This window comes from Betta splendens, chromosome 14, assembly GCF_900634795.4.
Source record: "Betta splendens chromosome 14, fBetSpl5.4, whole genome shotgun sequence".
Taxonomy (NCBI): domain Eukaryota; kingdom Metazoa; phylum Chordata; class Actinopteri; order Anabantiformes; family Osphronemidae; genus Betta; species Betta splendens.
In genome coordinates, this window is record NC_040894.2 from 11,965,513 (window position 1) to 11,981,952 (window position 16,440).

Genomic DNA, 16,440 nt, shown 5'->3' on the forward strand with positions numbered 1-16,440 from the left:
TTCTTGAATTTCAGTCACAGATTTTGCGCAAAGTTTAAAACAATTGATAGTCATCGCATGTTCATAGTTTACAAATGAAAAGACATCAGTTCATTAGCTGTAAGAAAGAACAGATTGTGTTTCCCAGTGGTGGAGAACTGATCCACTTTATTTGATTGGTCTGAACTCTTGTAATAGCCTACTATAATAGACATTGTGCGATACAAACATTGCATTTCAACATCATAGGATACATGGGTTTTCAAGTCTCAATTTCAAAAAGACAACAAAGTCACCACTGTGTGTTTGATAGGGAGCTGAAAAGATGCACCAATTATTTTTCGGCTTTATGTAGGATTTTCTTTAAGATTCAAGTTTGTAAACGTTTTTTGTCTTTGCCTTTGTAAACACATAACATCCCATCTAAACAGGATGGATAACAAAGATGTTGAACGTGATGGAAAAAAAATCTGAACTTTTGCTGTGACAAATAATTCATAATCAAAAACAAAAAGGAAATATCAAGTTTAGAGCAGAATGGATTAGCTGAACAGCCAAAATATTGTATTTTTCACACATCTAAAAACAGACCTGCAAAGGAACATTACTGTTATTTATGATGTTGATCTAGCATAATTTATATTCAAAGCGTTATGATTGATACAATGAAAGCAGAGATTAAGTGGTCAAGGATCTGACTTACCATGGTGGCAAAATCCTTAACGTTCAATGGTACCATACACTTAAAACTGTAATTTGTGATGCACATATTAAACTACAAACTCATGTACCAGCTAGGATGAAAGACAGAGTTCTGTGAATGGTGGGAAAACATTAAAGCACATCTGATTATCCTCATGTGCTAGAGGCTGAATAAGTTACACAGCAGGTAGTATGCTTTTTGTTGTCAAAAGCTACAAAGCAAAAAAGTGCAACAATGGTGCAGACCATTCTTTGTTTGGTTAGTTTCGTCTTGTAATGGAAAGACAATTTACAGAGTTCAGATTTTTGTCAGGATAGTATAAAAAAAAAAAAAAAAAGAAAAAAAAGGAGGAACTACAGAAACAAATACAAACATCAAACACCAATGTATATTCTCTGAGAAAATTTGTTAAAGCTGCCTTCTTTCTCAAGTCACAAGGCATGGCAAAACTGTTCAAAACAAACAAAATGAAAACAAAAAATATTCCTGACATACTTTGTTTTACCATGACAACCTTGCAGAGCAGATCGTTGTGGACAGGTTAGAAACTGCAGAGAGAGACAGCTACATGTAACACACCGTGGGGATATATATCAAAAAAAAAAAAAAAAAGAAGAAACACATTGGCTCACTTATCATTCAGAAGGGGTCCAGGAGTAGTCATAAGGATATCTTTTCTGGCAAAATTAAGCTTATTTCAGACTTTTCACCTTTCTGCTATGACACCAGTGTTCTCAACATCTACCATCTGATAGTTACAATCCATACATCATCCCCACTAGTGCAGTGAAGAGAGGCATGTTTATGTTTTGTCCTCAAATGTCCATGATCTTCTGGCTCTGGTGGTACTTGACTGTGCTCCGCTCAGGTTCAAGTACAGCCACAGGTCCGGTCTCTACCATTACAATTGTAAAAATATTAAAATGGGATCAGGACATGTGGGTTTGGAGGTGGGCTGGGAGAGAACAACGGTGATATTAAAGATTATACCCCAACTCTTCCCATTTAAAGTGGATCAATTTAAAAGCAACATTAAAATAAGAAATAATCAAGTTAAGAAAACACTGCAAAAGTTTACTCTATTTACATACAATGATTTTCTTAAAGACAAGGAATATCTTTACAGAAATCAAACAAATCCAGAAATCGTCTCTTATGCTTTGTACACAAGTTCTTCATCTTCACTACAGCTCATGTCAGTTCCCTCAGTCAAGTTCCATTTCTTTTCCAAACAAGCTGGCTGAATGCTTCTGGATAAAAGCAAGCAATATTCTGGAGAGTCCCAGCCTGCTGCTTGTACTCACCGCTAACAGCCAGACGGCGCAATAGCACCAAAAAGAAGAAACAAACCCCACCCTATCTACTTGCCAGTGAGCAAGGTTAGTTCTGGGAGAGGGGGGTGAACAGACAAGCCTCAGTGCAGGCATATCTTATTTATAGTGGAGCTGTGGTACGTAGAGATCAGTCGCTGTCAGAAAGGGTCTCATATTGCTCTGACAGCAGAGGCTGCCACACACGCTGCTGGGCCACTGTGGCTCCAGCTGCAGGTGGTTGCTGCTGCTGGCTCTGTATGGAGGGGGAAGGTATGGAGGTGGGTGGTGTGTTGCTTAATATGCGCATGGTCAGTGGGTTGTAAGGGAACTGCATGGATCCTGCAAAAAGAGGAAGACAATTTTTTTTTTAGATAGGTGCATTCAAGTGTTTCCTCGTAGCTTGAATTGGAAAGGTTGTTGACAGTGCAGAGGCTAGGAGCTTACCTGTGGATGAGGGTCGGTCTTCCCAGCTCCACTGGGGTTGGGCTTGAGCTTGTCTGTGATAGTCTCCCTCAGAGTGGACGGAGGACACTGAGGAGGGACGTTCGCCTCCAACGTAGCCCTGACCCAAATTAGGGGACTTGGATTTCCGGCTGTTAGCTTTGACTTGCTTCTGCTTTCCTGTTGATTTCAGTAAGAAGAACTTGTAAATAACCAACATATCTCCAGGTGAGGATCTATGTTTACCAATGTGATTTGTGCATACCCATACTAGGTGACGGAGTTGCCTCCTGGCGAGCGTCACTGCCTGTGCCAGCTGTGTTAATGGCCCCTATTCCTGCTTGGTGATCCTCTTGTCTTTCCTCTAAGTTTCCCATTAAGGCCTTGCGGATGATGTCCTCCAGGCCCAGGTTAGTGGCTGGATCACTAAAGGAGGGATTCCTGGGGTTGATATTGCCTACAAAACCAAAACACATTAGAATTTACAAAATGATGATTGACAAGGTGAGAAAGCACTGACCTCCTACCAGTGGCTAACAGCAAGTTACTTACTTGAGCTAGTAACAGCAGGCAGGTTGAAAATCTCTGTGCCTGGCTGAGCACTACCTACAAGACAATTATCAGCTGCTCATAATGCTCAAAATCTAGTGTCTTAGAAAAAAAACTACAAATGATGATTGTTATTGCGTGCTCAGTTAAAAAGAAATCCAGAATAAACAGATTTAAAAAGTGAATATTGTTTATAGAGTTATAATTTTTGATGCATGCATGTTAGTATGAAGGAAGGAGGACCCACTTACCAACATCAGAATCACCAACACCAGATGTGGAGTTCAACTTACGAAAGATCTCCTGCTTTTTGGATTTCACCATTGGTGAGGTGTTTTCCAGCTTTGTGAAGAAGGAAGGCAGATAGCTGATGCTCCCTGGAGACCTCGAATCACTCCTTCAATTAGACAATGTTACAGGGGAACAATATACAGTCAGATATTCTTACAAGACATTATAGTTAAAATTCATTAGTTAAAAATTAACTAATTAAATCAATATCCAAATTTACACAAGCAAGTTAATTAGAATACATTGAGCACATTTTAAGATGTATTAAGGTTTTTGCGGTGCAGAACCTGGACCTGAGCTCAGAACTGTCAGTCTCTCGCCTCTGTGATGTTGGCCCACCAGCTTCATGTTTATCCATGCTTTGGTAGCTCTGTGGTGGAGATATGGGTTCATAGTTTTCCATCTGCCTGCCTCCCTGCTCTGGAGACTTGCCAGGTCTGAAAAAGACAGAGACTGGCTATTAGATTAGAGGCTAAAGATGATAGTTTATTAAGATTGTGACGTGATTGTTTGCCCTGGATACCTGGATCTGGGCTTGTCATTGGTATTTTCTGGTGACACTCTACTGGAGGGTCTCTGATGATGTGGGGCTTGTACTTGATTCTCAGGACTGTAACGGCTGGGCACCTTGACTCGGCCTGAAGACGACACAGGTGGCACCACGCTCTGGAATGTGGCAGAAGCTGAGGAGGAAGCTGGAGGAGGGTCCTGATTACGGGCAAAGTCCTGGGTTATGATATGCTGAATGACAGGAAGCACAAAAGCAAATTACAACATTAATAATCCCATCCTACATAGCTTATGATGGTTGATCTACAATATTAGTTATTTTATTCTCCAGCATTTCTTACCGAAATGTGGTCTGCCAAGGTCATGACACGATGAGTCTTTGGGATCTGTGTGTAGCTATCTGCCTGGGAAGAGGGTGGCAACTGGGAGCTGGGCTGGGATTGTTCCCCTGGTGGCAGAATACGGCTTAATTGGTAGGACCGCATGCCAGCTGATGGAGTTTTATGGGAACAGTTGTTTTGGAAAAAGAGAGGTTGAGTTAAACATAAGGAGAAGAGCAATATACTATGTAATGTTGCACTCTTAAGCCAATCTCTTGTCACCTAGCCCCTTACCCTACTCCTAACCATCACAACTAAAAGGCAGACGTTTAACGCTTGCTCTAATCTGAACCAAAACCCAATTCTAACTGCAGCCCTAAAATCACATCTTAAGCCTCAAACAGGCCTGTAAAGAAGTGAAGACCGGCCAAGCTGTCCTCACTTTGTGTGTGTGTTTTTGGTATTCACTTCGATGCAAGTACACACATACTTGCATTGAAGTGAAAACCAAATAAATGTATTTTCCAACCAGAGTACAAAATATAGATAATAAATCAATAAAATAACACTATTTTGTACTAACACGATTGAATGCATATTGATACTGAGGTTGTGTTCATACCTGATGCCTGTGGTTGCACATCTTCTGTTTTGTCTTGTTGTGATTGGACAGGAGAACTAGCAGGACTGATCACCTCAATAGTGTTGTTGTCATAGCGATTAGATGAGACTGTACAACAAACAAGTTATGTTATTTAAGCAAATGACACTTAAATTTGTATAAAAATCTACAAAGATAAATCTTTTAAAGTTTAACTTTTGTGTAGTGGTCCACAGATCTAACAATGTCATCAGTATGTTCAGTGAAGTGGATTATTTATTAGAGTTAATCTATCTCCATGTGTACCCAACACACTTACTGCTGCTAGAGGAGTCAGAGCTCTGAGAGCCTCGTTCTCGTGCGTCTTTGTCAGAGGCTATTTGCCGTGTGATGATGACATCAATGAAGTTAGCAGCCGTGATAGTCGTCTTTCCGCGAGTCCTAAGCTCCTCTTCAATACGGGACTTGGAGGTTGGAAGGCACTTGTCCTTAACCCCGACGTTTCCGCCGTCAGGGTAAGCTGTATGGGGCTTACCTCCTGGCAGAGACATGGCACCATATGGTGACTGCATAGATCGTCTCTCTGCCTCCTGCTGCTGTTCAGACAGGGTGGGTGCTCGCCGACCTCCGGACGATAAAGACATGTCATCATCCCGATCGTGTTTGCTCTCCTTCACCTTGGCCACATCCATCTGTGGAGCAGAGGCTGCGGCATCCACCAGTGCGGCCAGAGCATCAGCTGCACTGTACTCTGTCCGTGTACTCTGTGCTGCTACTGTTGCAGAATGTGGCCTGATAGAAAGAGATGAAGAGATTAATGTATTTCGCAAATGATGTGCTCAGCTATCTTTGTGTGGACATTAATAGCCCCTCACACTAACAGTTACAATTACATGTCTACCAAATAAGATGAGTTCAGTGATTTTACTGCATAGAGAGAGCTCAAATGCCCCTTCCAAACACAGACAAACAGGGGGAAGGGAAGACTTACATAAGTGACGTGATGACACTCTTGCCCTGGAAAATGCTCGGCCGCTGCTGAACCACTACCTCCTGTGTCCTCAGTGAGGGAGATGGAGAGTGCAGGTAACCTTGACTCCCTGGCCGGCCTGGCTGCTCAGGTCCACCTGATACATTAAACATTTCTAAATACAGGCCCCACTGCATGATATCTTGTGCTGACAGAAGTATACATCGTCACTAGAAAAGAGCAAAACAACTCACCGCGGATGTATTCATTGGCTCTCTCACGCTCGCGTTCTCGCATTTCCCGCTCTCGTTCACGCTCTCTCTCTCGGTGCTCTCGTTCCCTCTCTTTTTCCTGCTGCTCCCGATCACGCTCCCGATCACGCTCCCTCTCACGTTCCCTCTCTGCACTGGCAGCGGCGGCAGCGGCAGCAGCAAGATGGGCTGAATGGCCTGAAGAAAACAAACCACAGACAGGATTTATACATTCAAAAGTCAGGTGGTTTCAGCAGGACCAGAGCTTTAGAGAAAATAAAATAAGAAAAATCACACCACAACTTAATGTAAATTAAATCACTATTTTTAATGCTTCTAGGTTTTTGTGGCTTATTTTAGTGAATGATTCTAAATAAAAACAATATATTACAGAATCACACAAACAGTTAAACATGAGGAATTTAATACTATAGTTTGAGTATAAACACAAACAGCATAACATATTTAGTGGAACTAATAAAACACTGTAAAACATTGCTGTGAAACCAACAATTTTGTGAAATACTTCCCTGCATGAATGCAGTAAACTGGACAGGTAAACTGTCCTATGACACTCCACGCCAGGTCAGAGAGGCACGGTTACAGAGGTGTAAGGGAACAGGAGTCGTGCCAAGGAAGACAAGGGAGTGTAGGGATGGGGGAGGGAGGGGTCCTCACCTGGCGATATGGAGGTTGGGTTGAAAGCCCTAGCAGGGAAAGGGGGCTGAGCTCCAGGGAGGTAGGCGATGCGTTCCAAAGTGGGAGTACCTGTTCCCCCAGGGTGAGGCAACAGGATAGTTGGAGGCATCTGGGCTAGATCAATAATCCCTTTTACAGACAGAAGCAAAGGGCCAACGGTGAACAACAATTACCAATCCATCGATGCTGAATGAACACCGTATACACTTAGCTGTAACCCATCACCTTCATCCGTTAGTGCTCCCAAATACAGATTGATCAATAAGCAACAGGGCTGCAAAGAAAGTGGAATAGTGGTCAACTTGTAAAAGGCAACCACTCAGCAAATGGAGATTTGGATGACCATACCCAATTGATGAATTGAGTAGTAGCCGAATCAGTTGCAGCCCCAATAGTAAAAAGTCAGAAAATCTGTAAAATTTGTCTAGGTCATTTGCTTCTGGGTGTCTGGAAAAGGTAGCCACTACTTCACAAGCACATCTGCACACTACACCCCCTCCTGCCTTAGGCCTCTCCCCTGCTTCTTGTGGCAGGTGAAAATGGCCAGCTGGTGGATGGGCCGTACCTCGAGCTCCGGCTGGGTAAGGGATTGGGACAGGCTGTTCCCGTGGCGACAATCCTCGGGCCATATCAGGGCGTGGGATGACTTGCATCTGCTGGGAAGTGATATAATCGTTGAGGATCGTCTGCCGTGTGTTCTCCATGGTGTACAGCTGGTACGTGTTGTGATAGCTTGTTGGAGACGGCTGCCTGGGGAACATAAACGCTGCACCTGAGGACAGAAAAAAAACAAAAGAAAACAGGCAGAAATATGAACAGAAGGTTCACTGACATAGATCGTAAATATGACGTTAATAGCTAAAAAGGGAACATGGACTTTTAATGTTGATGATTTAACTGTCCCAAGGCTGCTATTTCTCATTTACAATAAAATGATCATTTTGTTGGCAATAATGATGAAAAGATTGAAATTAATTAAAACAGTGTACCAGGATCCAGAACTCTGTGGAAAGCCAAGGTATGATCCAGATGTGAAGGCAAGTGTGCACGGTATGGTTCCCCAGAAACAACGGACCGGTGGTGGGGGTCGAAGGGGCTGTGAGAGGCTACAGGGTCACCACTGGACACTGGGGACTTTGCAGGGATGCTGTCTCTCTGTGTTGGGGTCATGGCACTCTTTCTTTCATGTGACGCAGATTTTGCAGAGCTCATAGCACCTTTGAAAGATACATCAGTACGCAATTAGAAGGGCATGACAGATTTCCTTGTATAGGTTTCTTTAAATGTCTTTAAAAAAAAAAAAAAATAAATAAAAAATTACGGGTGAAGTTTATGAATCAAATGATTAACGTACCTTCAGGACCACGACCAAGCATGGGTGATCCTCTAGAACCTGGATTGGTGCTGTAGTTGACAGGGGTCCTGCGAGCATTTGAGTCATCATACAAGCCTGGACTAAGCTGGGATTTGCTCATCTCCTGGTGAGTAGAGCGCAAGACAGAGGTGGTGGAGTTGACCACAGAAGTGTGCCGTACTGCCTTATTCTCCTCGTATTTGGCTCGTTCCATGGCTTCCATGCCATGGGGGATCTTAGAGGGACTGGTGATTAAGGACTTGACATTATGTTTAATGGTCGACTGGTTGGAAGGATGAATCTGGTAAAGGGAGGAAACAAATAACACATTCACTAATAAGCAAATTACAGCCATAATTTGTCCTTCTGTATAATGTCTATGCCAGTCAGTCTAACCTGAGACATGGAGCCATCTATAACTCTCCTGTCTGACATGTCAGGGGTCTTGCAGATGTCCTGGCTAGACTGGTCCTGCCGGGGTATTTCATGAATAGAGCGTCCCATCTCTTTGATAGTGTTGACTCCCTCGTATGGTTTGCCTTTGCCAATACCACCTTCAAAAGAGCGAATTGGTGGACTCTCTCGCTTTATCTGTTTTCCATATTTCATGGCATCTTCATACGTTTCTGCAGCAGTTCTAGGTGTTCCTAAAAAGATTTGGAAGATTCTTCAGTCTTTGTTCTTATGGAATACTACAATGTATAAAGGAATGCGGGAAGCTTTATAGATTTCTACCTTGCATGATAGAACCAGTGGTCAGTGGTCTTTCCTTAGAATCTCCATGAAGACTTTCTCTGGGCAAGGCTCTGCTAATTAATCCTGTAAAACAAATTAGCCAAATCAACCTTATACAGACCAAATAAATCAAGCCAGACCATTTACATCAACAAAGACAGTACCTTCGAATGGAGCGCCTTCCCTGCCGGGGTGTCCCCTGCCCATTGCCCCTTCCATCATGTCATAAGTACGTTTAATTTCATGGCCTGTTCTGGGACTGCGTGTGTTTTCCCTGGTGTTCTTGATAGCTTTTAAGGACACAAATTTAGGATAGGGTTGTGTGCTTGATGCAGAAATATACAAATGGTATCTACACAATCAAAGCCCTTACCATCATAGGAGAGAATATGACCGATCTTGCCTTCATAGATGACATGACCTTTAGTCTTGTCTGGGCTGTTCAGGTCCTCCGTGGCCAGTTTTGTAATTGTGCCCTTCAGGAGGTCAGCAGCAATGCTGGACTGTGTCAAGGCTGGTGTGCCCTATTTAAAAAAAAAATTTAGATAAGAAACTACATGCCCAATTTTAGGTTCCCTGTAATTGTAACCCAATTATTGATATGGGTAAATTACACAATAAAAAAGTAAATACAGCACAACACAGTCTTTACCTGGGTGATTGATCCCCGGAAAGCCAGACCCTCGCCCACCTTGGCTGGGTTGCCTCTTCCATCCTGTATTGATGAAACTGCAGATCCTTGAGAGTTAGATAAAAAGAATAAAAGTTGTGGTTGTTGCCATCTAGTGGTTGATCTCAACCAGAAGCTTAACTTTCCATAGTTACATTAATTTGTGTTAGACAATGAAAAGATAAAAAGAATTACTGAAACTACACATTTATTTACCATGGCATTTATTTCTATTCCACAGTATTGTTATCAACTAAAGGAGTCCATGTTTTGTCCTACCAGGTTTGTTGGGATCCTGCTGCCGAGGCAGACCCAGAGAGATTGATCCCACAGCGTTCTTTGCACCCTCTGGCCCATAGACAACATGGGACGGCAGGTATGTGCCAGGAGTTCCCTGGAAAAGCAACTAAACTCAGTTCAACTTTATTTATAAAGTCCTTTAAAACAGCCTTAGATGACCAAAGTGCTGTACATGGTAAAACAATATTAAAAACAAGCAATTAAAACAATACTTAACACAATAAATAAAAACAGAATAAAACAGTGGAGAAAAACGAAGTCTCATGCAGAGCCAGAGGAAAAAAAAAAAGTCTTCAAATAGGACTTAGAGTGGACAATGATGGTGCCTGCCTAATGTGCAGTGGTAGGGCATTCCATAATTTAGGCGCCGCAATGGCAAAAGCTCTGTCCCCTCTGAGCTTTCGCCTGGATTTTGGTACGGTCAGGAGACGCTAGTCAGCTGACCCAAGAGACCAGGAGGACGCGTAAGGGACACACATTTCCCGATTAGAAATGTTTGTGTATGTCAAGGTAATTGGAATGATGCTAGTGTCAAGGAACACTTCTGGTGTGAAGAACAGTTACAGTATGTAGAAAGGTCTGCTGATGTCACCAGTAGACCAATTTGCACCCTGTTGTTTTACCTGGGAAATGGAGCCTCCCTGGATGAAGGAGGGCTTGTCTGTCTGCTTTGTGGTTGGAATGAGTGGGGGAGGAGAGGGAATGTTGGGAGGTCGACTGGGTCTGAACGTCACGCGGACTCCATCTGGCACAGTCTGGACCAGCTGGCTGGGGGCAGAGTGGAGCACTAGTAGGAATATAAAAAAAAGAATAAAAGCATAACATTCAGACACTGAATACTGCCATGAACGGCAAAATGTTACACAGTAATCCAAACCTATCCTCTAAATACCTCCTGCCTGCCAGACACCACAGCACCAACCCACCCAACATAAGGGTTTCATTAAGCTTCATTTCCCCGTCAAGAGTATATGATCAAATATTCAGCATTATTGTGACTGATTCCAGTAAGCGGTGAAGGAACTTTGAAAACCCGAGTTGCCTGAGACAACCAGGGGCCATGCGTACGGTCTGCGTTAGCATCTCTTGGGGAAGCTGAGTAGACGAAATGGATCATAGCACACCCACACATAGGCAGGGAGTAACTTCCCTGCAGAGAGCATGCCTCATACTTTGCACTCCTCAAAATCAAAAATGCAAATGGCTATGTAATAGTTCCTCCGGAGGTCATGAATTTTGCTGGCTCATACAGTGACAAAAAAAAAAAGGACACTTGAGTATTTTATAAATCCTTGTCTCAGGGAAAGTGTGTGTAAGGAATTAAATTTTATGCAGTGGTTCACTATCAAGAAGACAGGAACATGATTCTTCAAGATACAAGAAATACATTTGCTTAAAATGTCACACAAGAGAAACTACAGTATAGAAAAGTAAAATTAAAAATGTAATTTCTACATCAACATTCTTAGTTTAATTGCACATAGAGCAATGTGTGCTCCAATCATACATACATTACTAAACACACGTGCCCATTACCCATAATTCCATAAATATAGAAAATTAAATGTATTTGAAATAATGAGCAAAATGCTGTGCCTGCAGGTCAACAGGTTCATAGTTTTAGTATAAAGTCCCATCTTCATACTTCTGTGCTTGTGAATATTGGGAGATCAAGTAGCTTAGAATGAATGTAACGACATGTGCATATATAAAAAAAAAAACCTAATTAGGGTTAAACATTATTATTTTCCTATACATAAAGTTCATGTTCATTTAAATATAAAAATAATCTTTGGAAAATACAGCTGTAAGAAAAGCATTTCTTGATAATCTTTTCAATTCTATATTTCTTGAGAGAAACTGGCAGATAAACCCTGACAAGGTTCAGCCTTTACGCAATATCATGCCACCGAGGGGAAACAGTGTTTGAAAAAAGTGAAACAAAACTTAATTATCTATGTGCATCCTTCAAGTTGTCCAAGACGCCACGAAACCTCAGCATACAATAGGATTAGAATCCCCATAATGGTCATCCTCTACAACTTTAACTCCAAATCAAGATTAATAAGCAATTTCATATCGAGACACAAAACTATCATGACAGCTCTAACCAAAACAGATTAAAGTTGACTTATCATCAGTAAACGAGTGCCTCTATTGTCAAACAAAAAGACCAGAGGAGTCAGGCAAAGCTAGTTTATCAGCGAGGGGAGGGAGGAGCAAAGAAAGTGATGGGAAGTGGTGATGAAGGTGTGTGCTATTACCTGGCGGCACACTGTAGCGGGAGGCACTGGGGGCGTTGGGGTCAGGCTGGGGTGGGGCCTTGCTCAGCTCCCTGGGGGAGAGTCTGTAGGGGGAGCCTGGACGACCAGAATGGGTGTCCTGGTCCAGAGCCAGCTTCATATCATAAGGCATGTAGGGCATGAGTTTACCTGCAGTACACAGGCATAAGGACAAAGGGAAGACAACCACTATTAAAACAAGAACTCAATGCAAGTGAGCATTGAGCTGACCTTAAAAGTATAGACCTCCACTACTAACGCCTTCATCTGCATCCACTAATCTATTTAATGCATTTGTGTGAAACTGAGTAGCTCACTGAAAATTCTTTACCACACTTCCTTGGCTAAAAGGTGCAAAAAGCTTCACAAAACCCAAGCAACAATACTCACCCTATCTAAACCACTCCCTGCCTTTCATGCTCAGAGGTAACATGGGTCCATATTGACATGCTCAAATCATTCAAACACAAAAACAAACCTTGTGCCTTGTGTGTAATGCATATGGTTTAGTCTGAACCAAACCTTGTCACCTGAACCAAGTCACAGAAGAATATTTTCGAATAACAAAAAAAAAAGAATAATGTTCCAGCATCCATAATAAATACAATGAATAGGACAACCTAGATCCCCCTCAAACAAATTTAGCCCTATAAATGTATTAGATATAAAATGTCTCAGTGCTAGCAGCAACACATAAGAACAGGCAAAAGGAGGGGACAGAGTTAGGATAATTTTTTCTTGTCTTACCATCCCTGTCTAGTACGGTGGGACCACGACTGCTGAACGGGGGTCTGCGGTCCAAATCTCCCTGATCCTGTCTCTGCTTCTCCTCCTGGTGTGCAGACTCATGCACAGCTTTGATTTGGTGTTGTAACATAGCAAAACCACTGATTGACACAGCTCCAGGAGCAAATGAACCAGGCATCTAGATAAGGTTGAGGAGAAATGTCCAGGTGAGAGAAAATACCAGATATGACCTTCGACCAATTTGTCTGAATGCTGAGCCAACGTAAAGAGAGCATTGACCAACTACAAACAGTTCAAGGGATTAACATACATCACAACATAACATGATTTGTAAATGTGGATCTTTTATTGGTTAAAGTTAAATGGAACCATTCTTCACCTATAAAATAATAAATGTCAGCAAAGAGCACGCAGTGAAACTGCTGTGAGTCTAGACAACTAAAGTTTTAACTAGAACCACATTACTCGTTTTGACTGGTGTGTGGGCATGCTTTTAAACAGTTACTAACCATGGGTGGGATGGCAGCTGCCCGTTGATGCATTTGTTGGATGGTTTGCTTGGGTGAAGACACCAGCACAGAACCTGGTGGGCTGAGTAATGAAGGCTTTTCCATAGAGAATATCCTACTTAGGCACAAAAAGCAGAACATTTCAGTAACACTCTGTGATCACTCACACACAAATTATGCAAAAACACACCTCTGTCCTTCATGCTCTGCCTCCACATCCTCATCAGCACTGCAGGTGGCGCTGGAGTCATTATCTGAATTCGGCTCCTTTTGCCTCTCACCATAATCACCCTTTTCTCCTTTCTCCTTCATCCCAGGCTCCATCTTGACCTGAATCTCTCCAGTCTTCATGTCCACATCCTGAGGTTCAGTTTTGGGATGCACTGACCCAGCATAGGAAGCCACTCTGGCCTTTTCCTCCTGAGATCCAGTCTCACTCTCTGGACTTTTCTCTTCCTTGACACAGAGTTCCCCATATGAGGGTTCAGCCTTTCCATTACTAGACTGAACTTTGTCCTGGTCAGTGCACAGAGCATCTCCAGCAGTGCTGTCTGGCCTCTTGGAGTCAACAGACTTTGATGAGTCAGCTTGAGAGGGGGAGGGAGCACTTTCTGTATCGGAGCTGTTGTCACCGCCTGAGAAAGAATGAGAACAGAAATTAATACATGTTAGCTGATGCACAGATGCCACTCTACCCAAGTAGATCACTATATAGTAATGAGGCGACATCAACTCTACTGGGAAAACGTATTTAAGGAATAGAACTTATTTCGATCTTAGATTTTAGTGCCAAAAGAAACATTTAAGTGATCCTGACTTGATACCTGAGCGCATTTCATTCCTACTCATTTTCTGTGACATATATACAGTAGGTACTCCACTACTTGAATATTTTGTTTGTTTAGCAATTTTAATGAGATCTCAAAACATAAAATAGAGCCTTTGAAGATACACATTGATCATGTTTCTTAGAATAATATGAACCAGATGTATCTTTAAAGGCAATTTATGTGAAGAACAACACAACATTTGTTCTTATCTTATATAAAAAAAAAAAATCATATGCCAGTTTTCATTGAGTCTACCACTGCAGTTGTTGCCATGGTGACGGCAGTCCAGATGGCATGTCTATGCAAAAACAATTTGCAGATGCATGAAATGTGTCAAACCCAAATCAACAAAAGCAACATTACAAAACATCAATAGTGAAACGCCACAATGTTTGTAAGTGCACTAACTATCATAATGGCTCTTATGGGTTTATGTACAACTGTATAATGCGTATAATGTGAGATCTGCAGGCTGCCGAGCACCAAGGACTCTGCAGAGCAGTTTGGGTTTCGATTAGATGAAGTCAAATAAACACAACTAAACCTTGCAGCTAACAGTTGTTACTGTTACCTTGGATGGGATAACATATTTTACCATTTAATAAAAGAGCATATTCATAATTATGATGCTCATGTTTCATCGTTGAATTCCTTTCACGTTTCATGCCAGCAGAGATAGATTTCTTGGGAGGAGGGAGCTAGACTTACAGGGTTGCTAAATCAAGAGAACCAGCTTCTTGTGTTACAGTTATTCACTTTAAAGCTTCTTTTAATACAACAGGTGCCAGCATTTTCAGAACGTGGATCTTTTATGTCTTTTAATTTTTCTTGCCTTTTTCCATATGATGCTTCTTTGTCTTCTCATTAAAACAACATTTGGAGCACAATTCAATCATCTTAAATTAAATGCTTACCCTTCAGAGGGCACTTTAGATCAGAATTTCCAGTTTTGGACTCATTTTTCCTAACACTTTTTAAATAACTCTCTCTTTGAGGCAAAACACCTAGAAACCCTTATATCAGCCTGCTGTGTGTCCTTCACCCCTGTTGCCCTAGAACGTACACCTAGGTTAAACGTGGAACATCCAAAACAAATATGTTCTGATGTGTATTTGAGCAACCATCTCTCTGACCTTCGCTGTCATCTGCATTGTCTTCTTCATCATCGGGAGATGCTGTGGCTAGGCCCTCACCTTGAGACCTATCAGCACGAGCCCGCCGTGTATCCTGGAAAAAAAAAAAAAACAAACAAGTAACTTCTGGCATTCATGTACCCACTGCGAGTTTGTGGATAGCTCATTTAGGTAAGTAGAAGGAGCTCACCTGCTTGTGCTGCTGAAGCAGGTTGTCCAGGTTGTGACGTCGCTTGTAATTAAAATAGAAGTTCTTGCATTGGGCCTCGCTTTTAGTGCCCACCATTTTGGCAATGGCTGTCCAGTTTCGCCCATGCTCAACAAGTCCTGATGCAAAACAAGGATACAAAGTTGCCAAATGTGCCATTAGTGATCCTACTAGCAAATGCCATGTTCTGACTAATTAGAATATTTTTATGTAGAAAAACAAAACACAAGTACAAAGCAGGCACAAAGAGGTTTAACTGTATCTGCATTTTATTTAAAGAATTCAGTCCCCGTCTCTATTATCACAGCTTCCGTTGTTATATGAACTGTGGCAAATACTAAACAACACTGAAATCCTAGGATACCTGTAACAATAAAAGATGACCTTTTCCATCCTAGTTAACACAGATAAGCACACACTCATACAGTGGTCAAACATCCTCTGCCAATCCAGAGAACTGGAGGGCTGCCATTTACCTTTGACACATCCATTTATCTATCTATCTATCTATAAAATCCTTTAACTTTATTTTAAATCTAGATGTGAGCCATGACAATTATTATAAAGTCGTAGACTAGCATATCCAAAGGTTTTTTTTTTTCAAGGACTACCATTCCGAGGATTTTTATAAACCAGAGTTCAACAGGTAAGCAAATCTCCAATGCCCACAGGACTTTTAATTAAGCCACATTAATCCTTGTTTGCTCCCCCCTTATGCATCTTGTCAATAGGAAGATCCTACATGAGGGCCTATTCTAAACAACCCAACTAAAAAGGCAAGAGGGAGAAAATCTTGAATAGCATGCAACCAAACCAATGACTGCAGCCATGCAGTCTGAAATCAAGACCAATGTGACAATTAACGTTCAAAGAATTTTAGCTAAAAAAAAAAAAAAAAAAATCTTCGTCGCTTTGTTTTCATGACTTTTAGAATACTAGCAAGTAAGTTGAGTGACCACATCTAAATGTTTATTTTATTTGCATGAAGGCAACAGTAAGGCAGCATAAAAGAGAAAAAGAAATAGACGAGATGTGGGAAAAAAAA

The 16,440-nt window shown here is 41.8% G+C and overlaps 1 protein-coding gene across 10 annotated transcripts in view; it reads right to left on the reverse strand.

The window, feature by feature from the left end:
* Window positions 1-127: 127 nt before the first annotated feature.
* Window positions 128-16,440, reverse strand: part of ncor1 (nuclear receptor corepressor 1) — a 33,529-nt gene continuing 17,216 nt past the window's right edge. Inside the window, exons 18-46 of one of the 10 annotated variants that reach the window (XM_029174713.3) lie at window positions 15,378-15,514; window positions 15,188-15,281; window positions 13,415-13,859; window positions 13,225-13,339; window positions 12,716-12,893; window positions 11,951-12,118; window positions 10,310-10,473; window positions 9,666-9,780; window positions 9,369-9,454; window positions 9,090-9,240; window positions 8,881-9,006; window positions 8,717-8,800; window positions 8,378-8,628; window positions 7,982-8,282; window positions 7,617-7,844; window positions 7,193-7,399; window positions 6,607-6,756; window positions 5,932-6,126; window positions 5,699-5,834; window positions 5,027-5,499; window positions 4,729-4,836; window positions 4,128-4,276; window positions 3,800-4,017; window positions 3,570-3,713; window positions 3,237-3,382; window positions 2,989-3,042; window positions 2,702-2,893; window positions 2,440-2,616; window positions 128-2,334 (exon numbers count right to left, since the gene is read on the reverse strand). In XM_029174713.3, the coding sequence (XP_029030546.1) occupies window positions 2,144-2,334; window positions 2,440-2,616; window positions 2,702-2,893; window positions 2,989-3,042; window positions 3,237-3,382; window positions 3,570-3,713; window positions 3,800-4,017; window positions 4,128-4,276; window positions 4,729-4,836; window positions 5,027-5,499; window positions 5,699-5,834; window positions 5,932-6,126; window positions 6,607-6,756; window positions 7,193-7,399; window positions 7,617-7,844; window positions 7,982-8,282; window positions 8,378-8,628; window positions 8,717-8,800; window positions 8,881-9,006; window positions 9,090-9,240; window positions 9,369-9,454; window positions 9,666-9,780; window positions 10,310-10,473; window positions 11,951-12,118; window positions 12,716-12,893; window positions 13,225-13,339; window positions 13,415-13,859; window positions 15,188-15,281; window positions 15,378-15,514 (5,183 nt within the window). In that variant the 3' untranslated portion in view covers window positions 128-2,143. Of the gene's footprint in view, window positions 2,335-2,439; window positions 2,617-2,701; window positions 2,894-2,988; window positions 3,043-3,236; window positions 3,383-3,563; window positions 3,714-3,799; window positions 4,018-4,127; window positions 4,277-4,728; window positions 4,837-5,026; window positions 5,500-5,698; window positions 5,835-5,931; window positions 6,127-6,606; window positions 6,757-7,192; window positions 7,400-7,616; window positions 7,845-7,981; window positions 8,283-8,377; window positions 8,629-8,716; window positions 8,801-8,880; window positions 9,007-9,089; window positions 9,241-9,368; window positions 9,455-9,665; window positions 9,781-10,309; window positions 10,474-11,950; window positions 12,119-12,715; window positions 12,894-13,224; window positions 13,343-13,414; window positions 13,860-15,187; window positions 15,282-15,377; window positions 15,515-16,440 lie in introns of all 10 variants that reach the window. The other 9 variants (XM_029174707.3, XM_029174711.3, XM_055514496.1 and 6 more) reach the window with 9 other exon arrangements.